General features: G+C 43.8%; 1 protein-coding gene across 1 annotated transcript in view; it reads left to right on the forward strand.

Annotated features, from left to right (window-relative positions):
• Window positions 1-94: 94 nt before the first annotated feature.
• LOC108798598 (opsin-5-like) overlaps window positions 95-20880 on the forward strand; it is a 21942-nt gene continuing 1156 nt past the window's right edge. The window contains exons 1-3 of the mRNA XM_018570357.1: window positions 95-167; window positions 10041-10334; window positions 14563-14894. Of these exons, the coding sequence (XP_018425859.1) occupies window positions 95-167; window positions 10041-10334; window positions 14563-14894 (699 nt within the window). The remainder of the gene's footprint in view (window positions 168-10040; window positions 10335-14562; window positions 14895-20880) is intronic.

Consider the following 20880-nt stretch of genomic DNA (forward strand, 5'->3'; position numbering starts at 1 on the left):
ACGCCTCTCCAGCCAAGTCCCTATGACTATAGACAGGACCATGAGGGCACATCCATAGCAAATGGCTTAGAACTCCATCTCCAAAATTTGGACCATGGAGGACAAATATGTGTCTACTCTCCATCCACTGGTGGACTATGCAGCCGGGATCTTCTTGTTGATTGTAGGTAAGTGGACCATAGACGGCGGACTTCCGGCGATTGGTAAGAGATGAAAGACACCACACACATTACAACATCGCATACTACAATCTGCTACATTCAGGCTGAACATCACAACAACACACATCACATCACGTTGCACAATGTGCTACATTCAGGTTGATCGTTACAAAGTTTGGAGTCACCTCCAACTGGCGTCAGGTTGTCATGAATATGGAAATTGGATCAAGCAGAGAAATTATTTCCTGAGATCTAATCAGATCGCACGATGTGTCTTCCGGGACTGCATGTAGAATTCTCTTTGACAGACAGCAGAATTGTCCGGGTTAAAGTGACACTAAACTCCGGCGTTAAATCTTAAAAATACATCGAAGTATCTTAACTATGAACAGCAATGTATCTTATTTGTGTATCACTCGTCTGTAGATCCTCCAATCATCTCTGAATTGGTGCTGACACTGTCCTTCCTTCTGGAGGGTGACTACTTGTGTTCCCCCATGGTCCCTGTGTGTGTTGTAACGTAGTCACCGCTCCAAGCTCACTCCCGGATGGACTACAATCTTAATACAAATTAGTAAACTAAACGTGAGATTGTAGTCCATCCCGGGATTTTCTCAGTGCTCTTATAACATGGTACAGAAAGTTGGAGTATAAGGAAAGTTTAGCCAGAAGTATTCACTATTGTCTTTTATTCATGTCTCCCGAGGCAAGATCACATCCTTCTGACCTTATATACAGCTCAGATGTCACATATACAGTATATATATATATATATACACTTTAGACCCTTGGTTCTAAACTGGTGGGTCGTGACCCAAAATGGGTCGCGAGTCCTTGTTCAGTGGGTCGCCGCATGCCTTCCACTTTTCTTGGTGAGAGGCTTCTTAGCCCCCCCCCCAGCACAGCACTGTCAGCTCTCATGCCAAACAGCCATTCATACTATGCTGCCCGTGGAATGTCAGCTTGAGGTGGGATAGGATGGGGGCTATGGCTGCGAGGGAGCTCCAGTCACATGTGCATTGCTTATAGCTCACCCATTTGTCCCATAGAGGTGCCTGGACCGGAGTGATGTCACATTCTGGCTCCCAGCACCTGTACAGGGCACGCAAGGGAGCTGTACAAGCAATGCATGCATGGATGGAGCTCCGTCGCAACACAAAACCCCACACTGGTTCCAAGGCTGAGGATCCACTGAAGTTCTTGTAAGGTAGGGAGACTGGGTGGACCGTAATTATTTTTTTTGTTGTCTGTGGTTGTGTATGTATGTCAGTGTTTTCGAGGGGCTGTGTACAGTGAGTTAATCACACAGTCCTGTGCGATTAACGCACTGTACCAGGCAATTGCACCTACCATGCATTCTGATGTGGGAGGTGTGTTGCGTTGCCATTCATTTGAATGGTACCCAAAAATCCCCTACCACCCACAGTTCGTACGCCCGCACTGAAACGAGCGGTACACAAATGCTGTGCATTCCATTGCAGTGCGGTTTGGGTCGCGACTTAATGACATAGAACAAATATGGGTCCTGAGGTTACACAGGTTGAGAACCACTGCTTTAGACCCATAAATAATACATAAATACTGTTTATACATTTATATTACACCAACATTTTTTTTATTCACCCTTCAAAGTATTGCAGTGTTACATAGTTAGTCAGGTTGAAAAAAGAGACAAGTCCTTCGATTGGTGATTTTCACATGCTAGAACATCCTTTATTCATATTTTTAATATGGAGCAACCCCTAAAATAACTTTCTGGTCTCAAGAAACTCCTGTTAAGAATTACTAAATCTACAGTTCATGGTATATTAGCCTGATGGTCAGTGAGAATATTGTTTCTTATGTTGGTGGTCAGTGGGAAGAATGCTCCTTACATTGGTGGTCAGTGGGAAGAATGCTCCTTACATTGGTTGTCAGTAAAAAGAATGTCCCTTACATTGGTGGTCAGTGGGAAGAATGTTCCTTACATTGGTTGTCAGTGGGAAGAATGTTCCTTACATTGGTTGTCAGTAAGAAGAATGTTCCTTATATTGGTTGTCAGTGGGTAGAATGCTCCTTACAGTGTTGGTCAGAGAGAAGAATGCTCCTTACATTGATGATCAGTGGGAAGGATGCTCCTTACATTGGTGGTCAGCGAGAAGAATGCTCCTAACATTGGTGGTCAGTGGGAAGAACGCTCCTTACATTGGTGGTCAGTGAGAAGAATGCTCCTTACATTGGTGGTCAGTGGGAAGAATGCTCCTTACATTGGTGGTCAGCGAGAAGAACGCTCCTTACGTTGGTGGTCAGTGAGAAGAATGTTCCTTACACCGGTGGTCAGTGAGAAGAATGCTCCTTACATCGGTGGTCAGTGGGAAGGATGCTCACAAATGGTGTTGGTGCATCCCTAATATATATTTATATACAAAAAAAAATCATACATTAAAACAGAGATGTACAAATCCCAGGAGCTCCGTGTGCTCCTTACAAATGACAGCTGCCTCCTAACTTTTACATTTTTCTCTAGTCTGGGAGCTGGAAAAGTATCTGTACTTGTACTTCCAGCAAGTACTGTACCTGGTATCTGAACATCCCTAGATTTGACACCTGGAGTACATTTTGTTGCCAAAAAAGCACCAACTATTGGGAAAGTTTTGTCACCTATTAGAATGAAAAAGATACATACCGTGTTTCCCCGAAAATAAGACACCATCTTATTTTATTTTTTTGCACGAAAAAAGACACTAGGTCTTATTTTCGGGGGATGTCTTACCGGGCTGGGGGAGGAGTACTCACCGGACTGGACGAGGTCCCGGAAGGTGGCGTGCTGTTGCCGGTCCCGAAGTTGGCGGATGATATGCCGCTTCCATCGGGCGGGCTGGCGTGTGAGCGGGGCGGGAGCTGTGGCCGGCGTGTGGGCGGGGCGGGAGCTGCGGCTGGTCTTTACATTTAGAATTCAGTTGTACCATGTTTCATGCTTATATTTTTTTTGGCTCAAAAAAACATACCCGGTCTTATTTTCGGGGTAGGTCTTTTTTTTTTTTTATGTACAACAACCCACACGTATTTATGTAGAAAAGTCTACATGTATTCATGTACAAAAACATGGTGATCAGGGCAATCAGGGGTGCCGTACCTTTCCAAGAGCAATTTGCTAACCAATCACTGGCCACAATGAGCGAAGCGCGCTTTTACTATCGATTCCTCACAGGCTCCCCTGCATTTAGTATCACTCCGCCAGTGACAGGAGCCGGCACTATAGAGGAGGCATCGGCTTATGCGGCTCTGCTCCCTCCGGTGCCGCCTCGCCTTCTCTAGCGCTGGCCTTATTGGCACCCCTGATTCACGGTGCCGCCTCGCTTTCTCTAGCGCTGGCTTTATTGGCACCGCTGATTCTCTCCCGCCTCTCCCGCGGCACTTCAAGTTCCCCCTTATGCCACCACCGACCCCGGGAATGGTCGCAACTAGGTCTTATTTTCAGGGTAGGTCTTATTTTTGGGGAAACAGGGTATGTGTAGCTACCCGAAAATAAGACCTAGCGCTATCTTCAGGGATTTCTGTAATATAAAACCTACCACCGAACTAGGTCTTATTTTCAGGGGAGGTCTTATATTAAAGAAATCCCTGAAGATAGCGCTAGGTCTTACTTTCGGGCTAGGTCTTACTTTCGGGGAAACACGGTAGCACTTGGTTACATACCGCTGGATCATTCAGAAGCTGGCCAGCCAGACTCCCTGGTTATGCTTATTTGGGTGATGCTCACATGATAAGATCATAAAGCCTTTTAACAATCTGGTTAGCGGACACATTAATGATGTGATTTATGTTATCTTATGTGAAACATGTCACATGCAATATGTGGTAAGAACAAGCAGACGCCTGTTTGACAGTTTCAGTGACCGTTCCTCCAATGTTGAAATGAATAAAGTACTAATGTGGTCAGGCACGATGTTGACAAACATGACTCCAGGACAGAGCTCGGATTGTAGCATGAGGAGAAAATCCCATAAGGGGCGCTGATAGGTTTTCACTAAGTAGAAGAGAAGTTACATCAGGGATCCTGAAAGGTGCGAATTTGGAATGGAATGTGATTGTTATGAATATTTTATTTCCTTTATTGTTTATTTTATTTTGTTTTCTTTATCGTCACTATTATACAATATTGTTTTTTTGTTTCTGTTCCATGAGTATTCTCTGCTGTATTTGTGATGATACATACATACATTTATCTCTGTCGATTGACCATACACAGTCATGGCCAAAAATATCGGTCAGATAATGCACCACTTTGCACAGAAAATTGTTGCAATGACAAATGTTTGGGCATTCTCGTGTTTATTTCTTTTGTTTGTATTGGTATGACACAAAATGACAGCTTTTTGGTCCATCATTCTACTGTTTACAGAAAAAGAAATGAGGCATTTAAAGAAAAAAAATACAGTCCGTACAGGTCACACATGGTGGGGGGTCACTGATGTTTTGGGGTTGCTTTGCTGCTTCAGGCGCTGGATGTCTTGACTGTGTGCATGGCATTATGGAATCTGAAGACTACCAAAGAATTCTGGGGTGCAATGTAGGGCCCAGTGTCAGAAAGTTGGGTCTCCGTCAGAGATCATGGGTCTTACAGCAGAACAAAGACCCAAAGCACACGTCAGAAAGCGCCCAGAAATGGTTTCAGATAAAGCACTGGAGAGTACTGGACTGGCCAGCAATGGGTCCAGATATGAATCCCATAGAGCTCCTGTGGAGGGAAAAGGAACCCTTCCAATCTGAGAGACCTGGAGCAGTTGGCGAAAGTAGAGTGCTCCAAAATTCCTGTACAGAGGTGTAAGACACTCATTGATGGTTACAGGAAGCAATTTATTTCAGTAATTTTTTTTATTTATTTGTGCTACCAAATATTAATTGAGGGTGCCAATCATTTTGTCCAGTCCATTTTTGGAGTTTTGCGTGGAATGTGTCAGATTTGGCTTTTTTTCTCTCCACTTTTTTGTGTCATACCAATACAAACAAAAGAAATAAACATGAGAATGCCGAAACATTTGTCATTGCAACAATTTTCTGCGCAATGTGGTGCATTATCTGACAGAAATACAGGGGTGCCAATATTCTGGGCCATGACTGTAACATTTTCGATTATTATTATTATTATACAGGATTTATAAAGTGCCAACCGTGTGCACCATGCTTTACAAAATGGAGGGAGATAGTACAGTTACAATACAGTTCATGGCAAGGGGGGGGGGCAAGTGATGCAACAGGTAATCCCTGTGGGCGGGTGGATGAGTTAATGGGGAAGGTAGAAGTTCAGTCATTAGGTCTTTAGTCCTTTCCTTGCTATCATTCACCACTGTATTCCTGGCCACCTCATAAAGTGGGAACACTTCATAATGGGCACAGCAGAGATCTCACCAATCGAGTCCCCAAGAGAGAGTGGGAATCCTTCATAATGGGAACAGAAGGGATTTCACCAGTAGAGTCCCTGAGAAAGTGGAAACCCCTCATAATGTGCACAGCAGAGATCTCACCAACAGAGTCCCCAAGAGAGAGTTGGGACCTCTGTTAGTGGGCATAGATGGGATTTCGCCAGTAGAGTCCCTGAGAAAGAGGGAACCCCTCATAATGGACACAGCAGAGATCTCACCAATACAGACCCCCAAGAGACAGTGGGAATCCCTCATAATGGGCACAGGAGGGATTTCACCTGTACAGTCCCTGAGAAAGTGGAAACCCCTCATAATGGGCACAGCAGAGATCTCACCAACAGAGTCCCCAAGAGAGAGTTGGGACCTCTGTTAGTGGGCATAGATGGGATTTCACCAGTAGAGTCCCTGAGAGAGCAGGAACCTCTCATAATGGGCACAGCAGAGATCTCACCAATAGAGTCAACAAGAGAGTGGGAACCCCTCATAATGGGCACAGCAGAGATCTCAGCAGTAGAATCCTTGACACTCTTCACACAACGCGCTTATCCGTCTCTTCTCTGATGTCGGTTTACCTGATCAATCCTGATCAATCAACTCAGAATGAGGTCGTTTTAATTATGTGGAAATGAATGCGGCCCCGGGAAACCGCTGGCAGGGTTTAGTGAACTGGATACAAAATTAGATAAGGTCAGGGATGAACACGACTGCCATTGCACGGAATCCTGGGTAGAAAAATAAACAAACAAACAAATAAATATATAATACATAAATGAATACATAACTAACCAGAACAAAATATTGAAATAAATACATAATAAATAAAATAATAAAATAAATCAATAATAAATAAATAAAAAAAATGATGAAAAAAAGAGTGAGGAAAATCTCTGGTGGTCACCAGAACTAGTGTCCCCAGTGGAAGATTTCCCATCTATTCCTGTTCTGGTGACAACCCAAAAGGTGGGATTTTCTTTCACTTCAGTGACACATAGGCAGGGTGAATCTCCCTAACGGAAAGCAGTGATAAGGCCTTGCACCCATGTAGCAGCTCCTCTCCTGGACTGAAATTGCTTCCTCTGATTTCACTGTGAATAAATCAGTGACTTCGGCCACCTCTCTCTGTATAAGTTTGTCTAAGGTTTCAATTAGAGAAAGCCTGCCTGATAGGGGACAGTTGTGTCTCTTTTAACCACTTGAATTCTGCGGTGTTTCCACCCCCTTCCCATCCAGCCCATTTTTCAGTATTTAGCGCTGCGGTACTTTGACTGACATTTATTCCGTCATGCAGCACTGTACTGAAATTAATTTTATACCATTTTTTATAGACACCGAGAGCTTTCTTTTGGTGGTATTTAATCACCACTGGGGGTTTTATTTTTTATTATATTAAGGAAAAATTACTGTAAATTTTGAAAAAAAACCTGTTTCTCCTATATTAAATTATGAAACATTTAATAATACCCAATTTTTTGGTAAAAGAGAAAAGTCGGGGTCACGTCGGGTAAATAGACATCAAACATGTCAAGCCTTAAAATTATGCGCGCCCGTGAAACCTCAAAAAATGACATTACGCAAAATTGGCCATAGGTGACGCTTTACAAGCTTTTACCGCTCATCAGTTTAGTGTTTTCAGTGATTAATGCCCCTAAAATTATTGCTCTCACTGCGACGTTCACGGCGATATGTAACATGTGTACCGCAATTGTCACGTATTTACGTTTATATATGCATATACGTGGGGGTGGGGGCATTAAAAAAACGTTTGTTTTGTTTTTTGAAAATTTTTTATATGTGACTTTTAAGATTTTTTTTTTTTTTTTCACTTAATGTTATTGCTATTATATAGGGGGATAACAATCCCACTATGTGATAGCACAGGCACACTGACAGGTCCTCTTTATGGAGACATTAGGGGTCTTTAAGACCCCTAATGTCACTTGGGGACCCCAAAAGAAGCTGATGAAGCACAGATCTGCTTCATCAGCTTCTTCTCTCTGGCTATAGCAGCCAGATGACTGACAGGTGAATGCGGAAGTGATGTAATGCACATCACTTCTGCATTCACAGAACGGAGGGGGATCAGCAAGGAGGATGATGCTGATCTCCCTCCCATCTTCCTCCTGACACCCTCCTCGGTCCCAGGCCGAGGATGTGGCAGCGGAGCCTGGGATTGAAGGTGAGGGTGCAGGAAGAAACCCCATAGAGCTCTGAAAATTGTTTGGTGCACCCTGTATTAAATGATTATTTGTAAAAGTAGATAGACAGACAGACAGACAGACAGACAGATATGGGATAGATAGATATGGGATAGATAGATAGATAGATAGATAGATAGATAGATAGATAGATAGATAGATAGATAGATAGATAGATAGATAGATAGATAGATAGATAGTAGTTTCTCATAAAACCCAATATAAAGGTTATTTTAAAAAAAATATTGAAGGGAACAGCACTCGTGTCATTATGCGGGCACCATTCTCTTCATCATTTTGGGCTGCCCGCCAGGACGTCGTAGAGGAACCCAGGACACCAGGTGACCGGACTATAGACATCACCAAAAAATTATTCATATTCAGAATTAAAAAAACAACATGCAAATGTGTGGATGCTGAAAGAAGAGCGGGCTGCGCCGAGGGTAGGTCTTGCGTCAACCTGGAGTTGGGCTTTAACTTGAGTAAAATGAAATGGTTAAAGATAACGCCTATCTTGGTGAATAAGCCATGGAGCTTTCTACAATAAGAGGATGGAAAGATACTTTGCAGCATGGAAATCCATTCATGGTCATTAATGTGAAAAGAGACACAAAAGGTATATATGAAGGGGGGCGCGTTGGTGTAGGTGTGGTGAAGGTCGGGTGAATTGATCCAGAAAATGAGATGGATGATGAGAGCAGCGGGGGAACTGAACATGAAATAAAGAAATGTTGGAATATATTCTTGGAAAATGGAATTCATATCAAGGAAACCTTGACTTCAAGGCTCTCAGCTTCCTTTCTCCGGCTTTCTCATTAAAAAAGGAAGACACGCTATGTAATAGAGCGAGTAATAGGATGTATACACAAACAGCAGAGGAATGGATAATGCTGACACGGCTAGGGTAAGGTCAGCCCCAGCTTCCCCATACAAATGAACCACGTAATGAGTTTCACTAGGCGTAGAGAAGGCTTTGGTCTACAAAGTATTCATTTGGCATAACAAGTGTCCCCATTGGAAGCTTCCCCTCCCTGTATTCCTTTTCTATTCTGCTGTAACAAGTGTCCCCTTTGAAAGCCCCCCCCCCCCCTGTATTCCTGTTCTGTTTTTCTGTTCTGCCGTAACAAGTGTCCCCATCGGAAGAAAATTCTGTTGTAACGAGTGTCCCCATTGGAAGCATTCCCCCCTGTATTCCTGCTCTGTTCTGCCGTAACAAGTGTCCCCAGTTGCATTCCCTCATATTCCTGTTCTGGGGGCAACTCAAAATTTTGGATTCTCCCTTAGGTCCCTGTCCCTGTGTGAATGATCATCGGAACCGAGACAGATGGTGAATCTCTCCATTTGAGGATCTGGCTATAAAAGGCTGACAGCAATGCTATCCCTTCCATAGTCCACCCAAAACTAAAGGGCCCCATGCACTGTTATGTGAACACATGGTGGGGGACATACATAGGTATGAAGGGGGCCCTTATAGTTCCCCTTCAAGAGCACTCTGAACTGAAGAACATGGATGTACACCAGCCAGCTAAAAAGAAATACAGGTTGTCTATACACTTAATGGTAAAATAAAATTCCAGACGTTCCAGGACAGCAAGAACCTGGAGGTCACCTCACAGAGGTATTGGGAGTCTGTGCTGAGCAAATCATTTCTTTCTCTGCTTCTTGCGGCACCAATCACGATTCACCTTCCAGGGTAGGTTTGAGTCTGATTGGTGGCTGTGTGAAGGTTTACTGTCATATTTTTACGTAAGGTTTTCCAAACGTGAGACACAGTAAGGAGGTTGTAGCGAGTGTGTTTGGGAACTCCTCTCCTGCATCACTAGCAGGGGTTCCCAGGGCACCAGATTGTGGACAGGATATGTACCAAGAGGGAGTTGGCTGACCTGATGCATTGCAGCATTGCCTGGATAAAAAACTGACATTCTAAGTATGTAGGCTGCGCTCCCTGAATCACAATCCTTCCTCCCATCACTTCATCGCACACCCCCACCCACTGGTCTGTGTTCCTTGCTCTGCTTCCGGGTGTGGTGACCGATGGTCCAATGCTGCAGTCTGTGCCCATGCCGACCGGTCACATATTCATGGCATCACCCTGTGCAGTGTTTTGGATCCTGAGAGGACCCTTCCACTGGACAGTCAATAGGGAGTGTCAACGTCACCCAGGCAGTAACATGGACAGGCAAAGAGGGACCATCCTACTTTGTAATGAATACTAATTGTACTGTATATGAGGCCCTCTTGTACAACACTCCTACTCATTGTAATCTCTTTTTCTGCAGCCATTTTGAGTGCACTGGGGAATCTGGCCGTACTCGCCACAGCGGTAAAATGTAAAACCCACTTGAAGTCCCCAGACCTCCTTTCAATAAACTTAGCCATAACGGACTTTGGCATGGCCATCTCCATGTACCCCCTGGCTATTGCCTCTGCCTGGAATCATGCCTGGATTGGTGGACATCCAACTTGTCTGTATTATGCTCTGATGGGATTCTTCTTTGGAGTAGCCAGTATGATGACTTTGACGGCAATGGCAATAATCCGCTATCTGGTGACCAGCACAACCACAAGGTCCCGTAAGTAAGAAGATTCACAATATGACATCATACAGTATATGCTAATAATATAGATGCTAAGTTGGGATATATAGTACTTGTGGAGTAGGGGGGGGTCTCTCCTCAGACAGACCACTCAGAAAGTGAGTCCAATAGCCATTACTAAGTGTAAGTTACAAGGTACACCTTTAAATAAGTCCAATGCAGAACATAGGTGTCTTTTCTTACATCCTTTAGGATACTATAATTCATATTTCTACACCTATTACTCATGCTAGTTATAGGCCCAAGGGGTCCAGTTCTAAAAATTGTGCATAGCCTTTTCATTGAGAGAAACTGCATGTACATTTGTTCTGTGTGCATTATCCAGCTGTTAAAAGGGCAAAAACGAATGTTCTTAGTGTAATTACCCTCCTGGTCAAATGTTCTTCAATAGATATATTCATAAAGAACAGAACGTATGGGTAAAATATGGCCGCTAGATGGAGTGGAGGATCATAGGAAATAAATACATGTTAGCAAGGAGATACACTGTCACAATTCAAGAGACTGCTGGAGGGAATGAGCATATAAATGTAACCATTACTATCCCGTAGTATCATTTGTTACATTTATATGTTCAGTCCGTTCAGCAATCTCTTGAATTGTTACATTGTATCTCCCTACTAACAGGTATTTATTTCCGATGATCCTCAGCTCCACCTAGAGGCCATATTGTGGTATTATCCCCATTCACTTTGTTCTGTACAAATATTATTATAGTAAATAGTATTTATATACCGCCAACAGTTTGCGCAGTGCTTTACAATATAAGGAAGACATTACAATCACAATTCAAGACAAGATTGTAAGGAGGGCCCTGCCCCTGAGGGCTTACAATCTAAAAGGGGGGTGGGGGTGGGGCAAGTGATACATGAGGAGGGAGCTGTGTGGGGATAAATTCTTTGAGAACGTGATGGTTGAGCGTTTAGGTTGAGGTAGGATAGGCTTCCCTGAAGAGATGAGTCTTAAGGGATCGCCTAAAGGCAGTCAGAGTGGGAGATAGACGGACAGGTTGGGGTAAAGAGTTCCAGAGGATAGGAGAGACTCTAGAGAAGTCCTGGAGGCGAGCATGGGAGGAGTTGATAAGGATTTGGAAAGCAGGAGGTCTTGGGAGGAGCGGAGGGGACGGTTAGGGTGATACTTTGAGACGAGGTTTGAGATATAGCCAGGGCAGAGTTGTGGATGTCTTTGTAAGTCATTGTTAATATTTAGAATTGTATCCTTTGGGCTACAGGAAGCCAGGGCAGGGATTGGCAGAGGGGGGTTGCAGACACTGAGCGGTTGGTTAGGTGAATGAGTCAAGCGGCTGCATTCATGATGGACTGAGGGGGGGAGGAGCTTGTGTAGTGGAAGGCCAATGAGGAGGGAGTTGCAATAGTCAAAACGAGAGATAACAAGGGAGTGGATGAGTAATTTTGCGGTGTCATTGGGGAGGAAGGGGCGTATTTTGGAGATGTTACGAAGGTGAAGGCGGCAGGATTTGGATAGTGATTGGATGTGGGGAAGAAAGGTGAGGTCCGAGTCAAGGATGACACCTAAGGCCTTGGCATGGGGGGAGGGCTGGATAGTTGTATTATCAATCTCAAGGCAAAAGTTGGGGGAAGGTGTACAGGGGGGGAGGAAATATCATGAGTTCAGTTTTTGAAAGGTTGAGTTTTAAGAAGTGTTGCGACATCCAGACGGATATGTCAGTTATTAGATTAGTGACACGCAAGGACACTGAGGGGGAGAGTTGCGGAGTAGAGAGGTAAATTTGAGTGTCATCGGCATAGAGATGGTATTGGAAGCCATGTGAGGTTATTACCTGACCAAGGGAAGAGGTGTAGATAGAGAAGAGGAGGGGTCTAAGGACAGATAGATTTGTAGGTGACACTAAAGAAGGGCTTAGATAGGTAGGAGGAGAACCACGAAAGAGCAGAGTCTTGTAGGCCAAGCGAGTGGAGTTTTTTGAGGAGGAGCAGGTGGTCCACAGTGTCACAAGCAGCAGAAAGGTCTAATAGCAAGAGTAAGGAATAGTGGCCATTGTTTTTAGCAGTTAGTAAGTCATTAGTGAGTTTTAGGAGGGCGGTTTCAGTGGAGTGTAGGGGGCGAAAGCCGGACTGAAACTGTCACCATTAGCGCCATGTTGTCCAAATCCCTTACTGGCAAGTCACCAGACTGACGTAATGAGTCAGAGATCTTGCCAGTTTTGGCACTCGGGTTCCCCATCACTGGCCTAGACTGTGGCATTATATGAGATAAGGTGGTGGCAGTGAAAGGTCTGTGTAGCAGTATGAGCACTTGCCACACCACTTGTGGTTCAATTTAAGTCTTCTGTGGGATGAGTGGCGTGGGGGTGTTTCAGTCCGCATTCACACCTGAGAGTTCTGTCTCGTGTTTACTGAAGCGCAACAACATTCAACATGAAGAATCCCATTTTTGTAAATGACTCAAAAAAACTCATAACTGAAAAAATACATGAGCTTCTCTTTTTGGGCATTTTGGGGCCCCATAGACTTTTTAGGCTTTTTCGCACAATTTTGTACCCAACAACCATATCCTCCTCCTAGTTATTAGCTTTCCATTGACTAAAAGAACAATGTTTAAGACTGAAAACTCTTAAAAATGAGCACACAAATGTCCAAAAAATACTGTTTCAATGTCACCTAAAAAAAGCTCATGCTTAAATTTGAATGGAGGCTGAGAGAGAGACTGCATGCAGGCCGTAGAGGGACTGCCTGTGGGTCTAAGCAGACCCAAATTGTCTCATAATAAGCCAGGAGGATGGATGTTCTGTACTGGATTGTGCTGACACAGAGACCATCTGCCAGGAGAACTCTTGTTTTATGTCTGATCCAACGGTGATGAATAAACATGGGCCAGGATGCCCTTAAATGCACTTTTGGCATCTGGACTAGCTCTCTGCAAGCTCTAAGTTTGAATGCCATTTGTGTTCAACACAGCTGAATGTCCGCATGTTCTTACACCGCACCACAACCCATCTGAATGCAGAATTGTGGTGCAAACAGGGCACATAGATAGCAATTGTTTTCTATGTACCTTTGAAGGGACTGCCACTGTTTATCTGCCGAAAAAAAGCAATCCTTGGATTCAAGTCAGGTGACTTTGCCTAGGCTGAGATGATACCATCAACCTGTTTCAGTCAGGATGAAGTCTTTCCTCAGTCTCCTCTGCCTCAGTGACCAGACTGTACACTGTAACTTTGTTGCAAGTCAGGTGTAATACGTACACATTACGTGGAATGCATGCACTTATCGCAAAAAAACATATCTGAAGCTACCTTAAATTGACTGCTGACCTGTTTTTAGCCAGATTGGTTTACACTCTTGTTAATATGGAACAAGCAGAGGGTACTTTTTGACCATTGTCTCATGGGGAATGATTCATTGGACAGTTTTGAGACCATGAATGCTAAGGCCACCTGAGCATTCGTGTTTTGCCTCAATTTAGCCAAAGCAATCTCATCTAAAGGCTGGTCCAATCTGCACTTCAAACAGTGGCGTAACCAGAGTTCTGGGCGCCCGGGGCAGACATTTTTTTTCGCCCCACCCCCATTATAATATCATAATCCAATCATGTCCAACCATAATCCAATCATGTCCAACCATAATCCAATCATGTTCTACCATAATCCAATCATGTCCTACCATAATCCAATCATGTCCTACCATAATCCAACCATGTCTTACCATAATCCAATCATGTTCAACCATAATCCAATCATGTTCAACCATAATCCAATCATGTCCAACCATAATCCAATCATGTCCAACCATGACCTGAGGTTTATACCCAGATAGCAAGGATAACTGGCTACAAATTTGTGGCGGGGTGAAATTGTAATTTTTGTTAACTTGCTGCACACATTCCCTGGCAGGTTGTAGACTTGCAGAACACTCGCAGCACAAGCTCTGGGTGACACTTTTTGAATTTGTAGCAAATTTGCTTGGCAAGTCTACAGCAAGAGTCCTGCAGGTCTTAGCAAGAGCTCTGCAAGCTCGCTGGTCTGGAGACTTGCAATGCAGACTTGCTGTAATTGTGCAACAAAATTGTGAAGCTTGGCAAGTCTGCAATAGTTTAGCAAGTCATTTTCAAACTTGCAGCTCAATTACTTGCTATCTAGGTAGCCAGCTTTAGAATCTTGACATTCTCCAGAATCTCCTGAGAAGTATTATTATCTCTTGGAACTGTTACTTGTGTTTTGCAGGCAATACGATTAAGAAGAAATCCATCTACATCCTATTAGCTGGCATATGGCTGTACGCATTGCTGTGGGCAATATTCCCGTTGGTTGGCTGGGGCCACTACGGGCCTGAACCATTTGGGGTCTCTTGCACCATCGCCTGGGCTGAGTTCCAGAATTCCACCAATGGATTCTCATTCATCGTCAGCATGTTCCTACTGTGCACAGTCACTCCGGCTGCAACCATTATCACCTGTTATAGCAGGATAGCCTGGAAGCTACATAAGGCCTATCAAGAGATCCATAACTATGACAAGATCCCCAACGCGGTCAGACTGGAAAGGAAGCTCACCCTGGTAAGTAAACATGAAGGCCCATTAAATCTAAAATTTAGATTTTTGTATATATTGATCACTACAAAGTGTTAATTTTGGCAACTTGTTGTTTGTAAAAATGTAATTGGACAAGTCCAGTTGAATGTGACTGACTACAACAAGCTAAATACCATGACCTGAATAAATGAGAACCCCTCACAGATATATTGGCAGTTTTTTATTTGGCAATCTGATTGGAATTTTTTTTTTAGAATAATCTTAAAATTCCTAACGAAAACATTTTTTAAACCCCTTCATGACTGAGCTAGTTTTCAGGTTCTGTTCATAAATGACTGACACATTTTTTACATTGTTGCTGTGTAAAAAAAATAAAATATAGATCGGGATGTTAATATCAATGTTGACGAACAGATTTTATTTAAATATTGATTTTAAAAAAAAAATGGAAAACAGTCAGCAAGCAGGGCCGGTGCTGCCACTAGGCAAACTAAGCAGCCGCCTAGGATGCACTGCTGCCTAGGGAGCAGCCTCGATCACTCACCCCCCCCCCACCCCCATCTCTCTTGGTGGGGAGGTGCTTGGGGGGTGCAGTAACTGGTTTTGCCTAGGGCGCAAAATAGTCTAGCACCGGCCCTGTCAGCAAGAAGTATATTCTTTAAAGGTTTATCGGTCTTGAGGATATAGAGAAAAGAGATAATGAGTCCCAATAATGACTCATGAGATCTCAGACTCTTATTAAATTCTCACATGCTGTGTTTTCCCAATAACAGGACAACAAATGTAACAAGTGCTGCAGTATATAAAAGAGGATCATAATTAACATTGAAATGTGCTAATTCATTTAATTAGAACTGAAAGAATTTAAAAAATGTGTATTCACAATGTGAAGACTCTGTGATTTGCTTTCCTTTAGTAACAGATGGTATTTGGCCAGAGGCGCTGGTGGCTTTCACCATGACTAGGAGTTGTAAGGAATGTCCTAATTAAATGAATACAGAACTCCAGGAGTGATCTTATATGGATAGTTCCATTGGTCCAGCTTGGCTCTTTGTAATTCTGCATATCTGATATTTGGAAGGCCCCAGGGGATTCTGAAAATCGTTGTTTTAGTCTGTTCTACATACAGTGATAGCCGTGATCTTCCATGTGAGCCTCCAGCAGCTTCTTCTCGGAGCACAGGGAGTCCCTCACTCAGCACCGCCGCAATTTAGAAAATGCCTTGTATTTATTTAAGTCAATAAAAGGTGTTTTCTGATCAGAAGAGTTGGAAATTGTGATGTCAATTGCCCCTGATGTCAATGGTGCTGCAGGAGTTGCTCCCTGTGCTCAGTATGTAGAGAGGAAGCCTTTGGAACCACATCCAGAAGATCATGGATTTCACTATATGTGTTAGGGAAGGAGCGAAGTCCCCCTCTTTGCTGAAGTGGACCCCAATAGCAGGGAACAATACCAGAAGGAGAGTACAGGCTGAGGTACAAGATAGGATGAGCCAAAATACATTGACAGAGTACAGTCTGGGTCCCGGCAGGCAGCGAGTATCATAAACAGGGGGACAAGCCAGGGGTCGATAACCAGGAGATCCGAATAGCAGAGAAGGAAGGCAGGAAACAGGAAATGAGGCTTCGTAGCTGCTTTGGGAATGGCAGAATAACTCGGCAACAAGTTTTGGCTCTGGCTGGGATTTTAACCCAGCAATTGCCCCGGTAGTCTGGGCAACGGGGAAGCTACAGGTCCCTGGGAACCAATGCGACGGCTAGGGGAGAAGGTGTGCTCGCAAGGCCCTCCCTGGCAATGATCAGCACCTGAGGTGACTAATAGGCCACGGCAACCTCACGTGTGCACGCATGTAAGGTACGCACGTAACGTGCATGTACAAAAGCATGCATGCACCTGCAACCAGCCGCCGGGCACCGAATCATCCCAAGAAGGACCCTACAATCTCCGCCATGCCCGCCGGACCCCATGTAAGAGGGCACCCCTGGTCCCACAACAATATGTAGTGCAAACTATTAGAGTGATTTTCAATATCCCCGTGGCCCTCTGGATATCCAATATGGATACTTACATTGAGCCAAACTGGAACAATATAAGTATACAGAAAATACAATTTCTGGAGTTCAGCTTTAAATGTATGATATCTGCATAAGGCGGTCTGGATTTTGGATGATTCCAGCTGAATTGGATGAAATTCAAGTTATAGGTCACCATGTCGGCACCACAGAAGTCAACTTCAAAATTGTAGGAGCCAAGTGGAAAATTGTGGGCCAAATAGTGACTGCAATACAATAGCCGGCCGGAGGCATTCCTCCATTAATGCTGTTTAGCGTGGATGGGGGAATTAAATCTACACATGTATGGCTGGTCTTAGGGTGGTCGATCAATTACTGAGCATGGGTGGTAAGACACCTGACCTTTTTAAAACAAGTCATAATTTTGGGCTCCTAATCTGTAAATGGTCTGATCGTTGAAAGTTAAAGGTTTTTATACTATAATTATACTATGGAGAATGTAGCTAGAGGCGCTGGAATACACCAAGGTAGGTTGGAGCACCCCAAATTCTTAGGTGGACAGAATTATGGCAGGAAGATCTAACTGTTAGAGAATACGTGACATACAAGAAGCCAAGGATGACTTAGCCCACCAGGTTTTAATAATTAAAATAACACTGACAACAAGACTATGGAAGAGCAAACACGTGAAATGTGAAAGTCTCATCAGAAATTACTTTGAACTATATGTTATATACAGTATATTTGTTATACTTATTTGAAGTGTATGTAAAGGCAAAATGTTTCCAATGTTTTGGATAGAGTGGGGGAAAATTAGACCTTCCCCCAACTTTTTATTGTGGTCTGTGTTCCCATCGGGTAAAGGCACCCCTTTATGTGTCCTGGTGACCATTGTCACTAAGGCAGAATATGAATGGAGATTGAACTTTTTAAAGTCGTTATCAGCGCAAGAAGTGAAGGTAAATCCAGTGGGAACATATGCTCCTATGACAACTGTCTAAGATGGAAATTCTCCTTCATTGGGGAGATTTCTTCTCATTTTCTGTTGGGTCTCCTGGGCAGAAAATAAAGTGAAATCATCCCAATGGGAAGTAGATAGGAAAAACAACCTGACCGGGATTGAAACCCTTCCGTCACCTTTCTTATAGTAAAAATAAAGTGTTTGCCTTTACATACACTTTAAATACTTTAACAATAGCTCAAAATGTGTTCACTGAAAATATATTATGTAGTCCTTTTAAAAATGGTGTCAGTACTAATTAAGATACACTCTGTTCAGGATGGAACCTTGAGATGCATGCCAGGATCACAGAGAGCCCTGATCCTACGCCAACACTGGGGACCCATAGATAAGTGTCTGGCATGTAGTGTTATTCAACCTGGTATCCATGTGAACCCAATGCAGTGGAAAAGCATGAGAGCACCCTATAGTGGAATGGCGTGGAGGGCATGGAAGGCAGGGACTGTGCGGCATGGCGGGATCTGAATAAAGTTGGTTTTAAGCGGTGATTCCTCAATGTGTGGCTATTGGTTTGTTACAAAGCACCTAGTGTCAAAACATGCCATCACAGCCACTTATAAGTTATTACATTTTCAACTGGTCAACCAGAAATACAGTTTATCAGCTCATCAGAGAGCTTCATGGTAAATCTGTGTATTTCTGTGAGTAGACAAGGGCCATTCATAAGATAGAGAGACGCCGGCATTACAGAAGTGATTGAAGGTTATCTGATTGAGCGTTTCTCATGAATAGTCTCCATTCTGCTCCACTCAGAAAATCACTCACATGTATAAACATCAAGAATGATTCAGTAATGTGGCGTAAAGAGCAGACATGGATGTGCCAAATGCTCTATTCCGGGGGCAGCCAGTCAGAATTGATTTACTATAATTAGAGTGCACAGATCCGATTAGCTGGTGTAAATTACTGCATGGTGTACGTTGCAATTGGCCAGAGGCTCTGGTGGCTTTGCCCATGGCCAGAAGATGTAAGGAATGTCCTAATTAAATTAAACCAAAACTCTAGATATCATTTTTATTGAAAAGTTTCATTGGTCCAGCTTGGCTCGATGTAAGTATCCATATCTGATCTCCGGAGGTTTTGATGGGGAAGCTGAGAATCACTGTGGCAGTCCACATTACATACAGTGATAGCCATGATCTTCCGGGTACAGCACCAGTGGTTTCCCCTCTGCACACTAAGCACAGGGAGACACTCGCTCGGCATCAGCACCAATCAGAAAACTCCTTTTATTCCTTTTTATGAATACAAAGCATTCTCTGATTGAACAGCTTCGAGGTCTTGATGTCATCCACCCCTCCTACCTTCCTCGTCCAATTAGAGGACGCAGTGGCGGACCTATGGAACAATGGGCCCTGGTGCAAGATTTGTTTTGCCCCCCCCCTTACAATGCCCACCCTGCCCACCTATACCCTTTACCACTTACTACTGTATATACTGCTCGATTGAGAAGCCTAGGGCCGAAGTGAAAGACCCCCACTGTCTTCCCATAGAATTGCAGTGAGATAAAAGGAATAGTAAGACACAAGCATTGTGTAACACTACTAGGCAGAAAGCAGAACTTGGCCCTAAATATATGGCAGCTCAGGCACTGAGTGGTATATAATGGGAACAATCAAATGGTAACAGTTATGTTCTCCCGCACTAGGAAGCACCAGGTATTTCCCTCCATCGGGCAAATGGGGCAGTAGGGGTGCAAACAGAAAGTGAGAATAACCAGTGGAAGAGGTGAGGGCAGCTATTAAGTGGACCTATACTAGTAGAAAGGAAAGTAGCCACACTCCAAGTTAAAAGCCATGGTCAGAAGTGAATGACCTACTGCTCTGACGCGTTTTGATTCCTATTATTCGTAGAGTATTTGTAAGTAGCTTGTTTTGATTAAGTGAACCTGTTGCTTCCCCTGCAGATTGCCTAGCTTTGCTTTTTAAGTACCTGTAGACATGGTATGAGGGATTTTAGGTGGTTATTGATATGTTCTTTATATCTATGGGTGCTATCAGACTGCACTGACACCCCCAGCAGAGCAATCTCAGGGGAAGCAGCCATTCTGTTTTGGATATTTTCAGACAAACACTATTATATTAATTTGAAATGAGCCGGCAGGTGTTTGGCCTCGAATTTGTCTAACCTTCGCCTTGTCTGGTGTTTAATTGACCAAAGACTGGACTCTACAGCTGAGCTGTTCAGATGACTAAAGAGTCCCTGGACTTCTCTCCACTCCATCATTCCCAGTGTGGTAATCTGGCCATCCTGTAAACTAAGGTTTGTCATGTAGACACGACATGATGGATTTCAGGTGGCTAGTGATACAATCTTCGCATCGATGGGTGCTATCAGACTGTACTGACACCCCTGGCAGAGCAATCTCGGGGAAACAGCAATCTCCTGTGTTAGATATTTTTGGACAGACACTGTTGTTTTCAGTTGAGATGAGTCGGCAGGTGTTGGGCATCGACCTTGTCCTACCTTCACCTTGTTTGGTGTTGAATTGGCCAAATACTGGACTCTACAGCTGAGATATACAGATGACTGAGGAGTCCCAGGACATACAAATATCTAATCTCTGTCATTCCCAGTGAGGTGACTGACCCATTACCTAAACCAGCCTTTTTTAACCAGGGTGCCTTCTGGCTTCCTTGTGGGTACCTTAAAAACTTCACACAGTGTCATGTCTTTCCATGGAGCAGGCAGGATTCTGATGTGAAGGGGGAATGCTGATATGAAAGGGAGGACTCTAATATGAAATGGGATCTTTGATGTAAAGGGGGGACGCTGATGTGAAGAGGGCTCCTGATGTGAAGGGGGCTTGTGATGTAAAAGGGGGTTCCTAATGTAAGAGAGTGGACTCTGATGTAAATAGAGGGGTCTCCTAATGTGAAAGGGGGCTTGTGATGGGAAGGGAGGTTCCTAACGTGAGAGAGAAAAAGGAGAGGTCTCCTGGAGTGAACGGGGATCCTGATGTATATGGGAGGAATCT

The sequence above is a fragment of the Nanorana parkeri genome, unplaced genomic scaffold (genome assembly GCF_000935625.1).
Source record: "Nanorana parkeri isolate BGI_ZX_2015 unplaced genomic scaffold, ASM93562v1 scaffold1516, whole genome shotgun sequence".
NCBI lineage: Eukaryota > Metazoa > Chordata > Amphibia > Anura > Dicroglossidae > Nanorana > Nanorana parkeri.